Consider the following 3,158-nt stretch of genomic DNA (forward strand, 5'->3'; position numbering starts at 1 on the left):
AAAAATATTTCCAACCAAACAGGTACTGGGCCAACTACCTGACCATAAACGAGCGGAAGTGTGCGTCCACATGCACAAGAGATTGTTGCAGAAGCATCCAATGATCACGTCTCTTAATGAAAACAGTGTTCGCCTCGTGGCAAAGAAGGTTGGAACGCTTCGTGATTGCTCCGGGTGAGATTGTATGCGACAAGGGCGAACTTGTGGATTGCGTTTTCTTCATTATTACTGGGACTGTGGAAGTAACTTGGGAAGGAATGTTAATTGGATTACTAAGTGAGTAAGGATTGGAGTAATGTTTTGTTACATTGTCAAACTGCGCTTGATTTGAATTTCCATAGTTGGTTAGCGCGCTTGCCTGTAACCCAGAGGTAATGGATTCAAGGCCTGTCGCTGCTACTATTGTGGGCGTATGTGTCCTTGGGCAAGACACTTAACTGCAATTTGCTCCAACCCAGTGGTTACTAATGGGTTGTCCAAATTATCAGCCATACATAAAAAGGATGAAAAAATTCCCAAAAATATAATCATCTACAAAGTTAAATACTTGGTAACTATACGCTTGCACGAGGTGTACGAAACAGATCAACGACTGTCGTTTTCGGGCCTTTTTTGCGGGGATAAAGCAAGTTACATTCATTCATTCATACTTGCAGCTAATGGAGATTCTTTTGGTGTTGACATATGGGAGCAATTGGAAGGCAGATCTAGTAGAGTGATGGTCAAAGCGCTCACATATGTTGATATTAACTTCATAACGGGAGAAAACATGGCTGAAGTGGCAAAAACTTTGCCCTCAATAAAAACTTTGTTTCGGAAAAAATTGAACATGACATTCTGTGTATCAAAAATGGTGAGAGATTTTAAAGTACAGAAGTGTTAGTTGTAGAGGCTCTGTAGGCATTAGTTGTCTTACTTATGGTAATCTACATTGATAAGCAGCTGTAGCAGAGTAGTCAGGGTGTGTATTTATAACCCAAAGGTTACAAGTTAAAGGCTTGTCGCTGCTACCATTGTGGGCGTATGTGTCTTTGGGCAGAACACTTCACGACAATTGCTCCAACCTAGTGGTCACTAATGGGTTGTCTAAATTGTCAGCAATACTTATAAAACAATTAACCACAAAGTGGCATAACTGATGGCTAGTAAGAGGTCATCAGGTGTATAAAACAGATCACTATGTTATAATGACTGTCTTGTTCCTGGTAATGTGAGGATAAAGCAAGTTACATTCATTCATAAAAACAATAATTTTACCAGTTTAATCTTCGCTCAATTGAATCTGTCCAGTGGGAGAGAGATGCAGCTACTGATCCGAAAGTTGCAAAAAAAGTTAAACGGCTAAAAAAGTGGCATCAAAAGATAATGGTAAGTAAAAAAATCTTGAAATAATAAATGCAATTGTAAAAATTTGTAAAGCATAGATGGTAACTCCTAGGCAGGAAAAAGGTGTATAAAACAGAACACCTACGTTATAATGAATTTTGTTTCCTGCCGTGCTAGAATAAAGAATTTGCATTGATTTATTCATGGATAACAGTTTTTTTTATGTAAATTATATGTAAAATTTTGTGTGAAAAAAACGAATGTAATTTTTACTTCTAGATTAAGAAACGAAGAATGGAATATTCACCTTTAGAACCAGATAATCAAAGCATTGTCTCATCTTCAAGGTTAAAAGTTTTGTAGGAATTTGTTTTTAATTGTTGGAGGTATTTTCAATTATCATTTTAAGCAACAAAATTTCGAAAAGGTTATTTTTTTAACAGTTAGGTATATATATTTATGTTTTGTAGACTAGCATAACATTGGTATTATGACCGGCGGGATTTTGAATGCAAACGTTTTAAGGCAGTAAAATTTAAAAAAAAAATAGAAATGTAAAAAACTTTTATAAATCTGTTTATGAAAAAACAAAAACATTTTCTAATAATTATTAAAAAATGTAATGTTTTTTCTACCAACACTGACCCAAACTTTTTAAATAACAGAAAAAAATATTGGTTTTGGTAAATCTAGATTCAACTTTCATACCAAAAAAGCAGTTTGATCATTTTATGTTGTATTTTAACAACTGTCGTTTTTATGTATAATCCTTTCTCTTTGTCATTGATTGAATTTTTGTTGCTGTTTTCTAAGAGATTAATAAAATTAATTTTGGGTAATTGCAGGGAACAGAATGAAGAGAAATCAGCATGGAAGTTGTTGAAAGAAAAATCACAGCGCGTGATGAAGTCCCTTAGATGGTCATTAAGAGTCTGTACTCTTATTCATGGATATGGAGATTTAACTAGGGGACCTAAAATTGAAGATACATCAATAAATAAAGTAACTAGACCAGGGGTGCTGTCCAAGGTGCGGGAAGAAAAAAGCGCAAAAGTCGAAAAAGTTGGTAAAGATTAAAAATTCGAAAGTTTCGCCAGCAAAAAAGGATTTTAAAATAAAGTTGAAACCGTTGAAAAAGTTGGATAGAATGAAAGAGATTTCGGTCGATGATTTTGAAAATGACGCTCAGATTTCTGCTACTTGTTATAGATTAGAGGATCGGGTTGGGGGAAAACCCGTTCTATGTAAAGTTGGGACCATCAAATTTTCTCTGGAGGGGAGTGAGTGGGAAGAGCTTGATCTTCCCAGAGGAGTCAAGGAATCTTTAAGAAGCTTCCTTGATTTTAAAACCAGCATAAGTATTGAGTTGGAGAGGACGGATAAAAAGTTGACGGTGATCGAAAATTTGATGAAAAACATTGAAATGTTGATTGAGGATGAAGTAAACTCAATGTGAGCTTTTTTTCAGATCATTGACAAGGCCTCCCATATGGAATAAAGCTTGTTTTTTTTACCTATTTTTTGCTTATGCATTAATGTATGTGACAAAGTATAGATTTGTGCCAATTGTTTTTACTAGATCAGTTTTTAATATTTTGCTTTATCAATAACTAATTTAGATTCGCTAATCGATATTTGCATGTTTGATCATATTCACCAATTGGCAGCAATTGACGTTAAAAAAAACATATTCCTAAATAAAAGTCTGCTTATTTGTAAACACAACTTCCGGCGCCGTGGCGTTGTGGTTAGCACGCCTGTCTGTAACCATTAGGTAATGGATTCAAGGCTCGTCGCTGCTACCATTGTGGGTGTTTGTGTCCTTGGGCAAG

At 35.3% G+C, this 3,158-nt stretch overlaps 2 protein-coding genes across 2 annotated transcripts in view; both read left to right on the plus strand.

Annotated features, from left to right (window-relative positions):
• Nucleotides 1–410, plus strand: part of LOC101242112 (potassium voltage-gated channel subfamily H member 1-like) — a 6,481-nt gene extending 6,071 nt beyond the window's left edge. Inside the window, exon 10 of the mRNA XM_018813927.2 lies at nucleotides 23–410. Within this exon, the coding sequence (XP_018669472.2) occupies nucleotides 23–178 (156 nt within the window). The 3' untranslated portion in view covers nucleotides 179–410. The remainder of the gene's footprint in view (nucleotides 1–22) is intronic.
• A 170-nt stretch (nucleotides 411–580) lies between these two features.
• LOC113474677 lies at nucleotides 581–2,706 on the plus strand. The gene is made up of 4 exons (XM_026836680.1): nucleotides 581–853; nucleotides 1,261–1,368; nucleotides 1,606–1,673; nucleotides 2,172–2,706. Exons 1-4 carry the CDS (start codon nucleotides 719–721, stop codon nucleotides 2,401–2,403), a joined length of 543 nt encoding a protein of 180 aa, XP_026692481.1. The 5' UTR covers nucleotides 581–718; the 3' UTR covers nucleotides 2,404–2,706.
• Nucleotides 2,707–3,158: the final 452 nt, after the last annotated feature.

This window comes from Ciona intestinalis, chromosome 11 (assembly GCF_000224145.3).
Source record: "Ciona intestinalis chromosome 11, KH, whole genome shotgun sequence".
Taxonomy (NCBI): Eukaryota; Metazoa; Chordata; class Ascidiacea; order Phlebobranchia; family Cionidae; genus Ciona; species Ciona intestinalis.

Bases quoted from the DNA above. Each gene is read 5' to 3' on its own strand.
- LOC113474677 (XM_026836680.1), top strand. From the start codon at position 719: ATGGTCAAAGCGCTCACATATGTTGATATTAACTTCATAACGGGAGAA. The intron at 854-1,260 runs GTGAGAGATTTT...TAATTTTACCAG, and splicing joins CATTCTGTGTATCAAAAATG to TTTAATCTTCGCTCAATTGA. The intron at 1,369-1,605 runs GTAAGTAAAAAA...TTTTACTTCTAG, and splicing joins AGTGGCATCAAAAGATAATG to ATTAAGAAACGAAGAATGGA.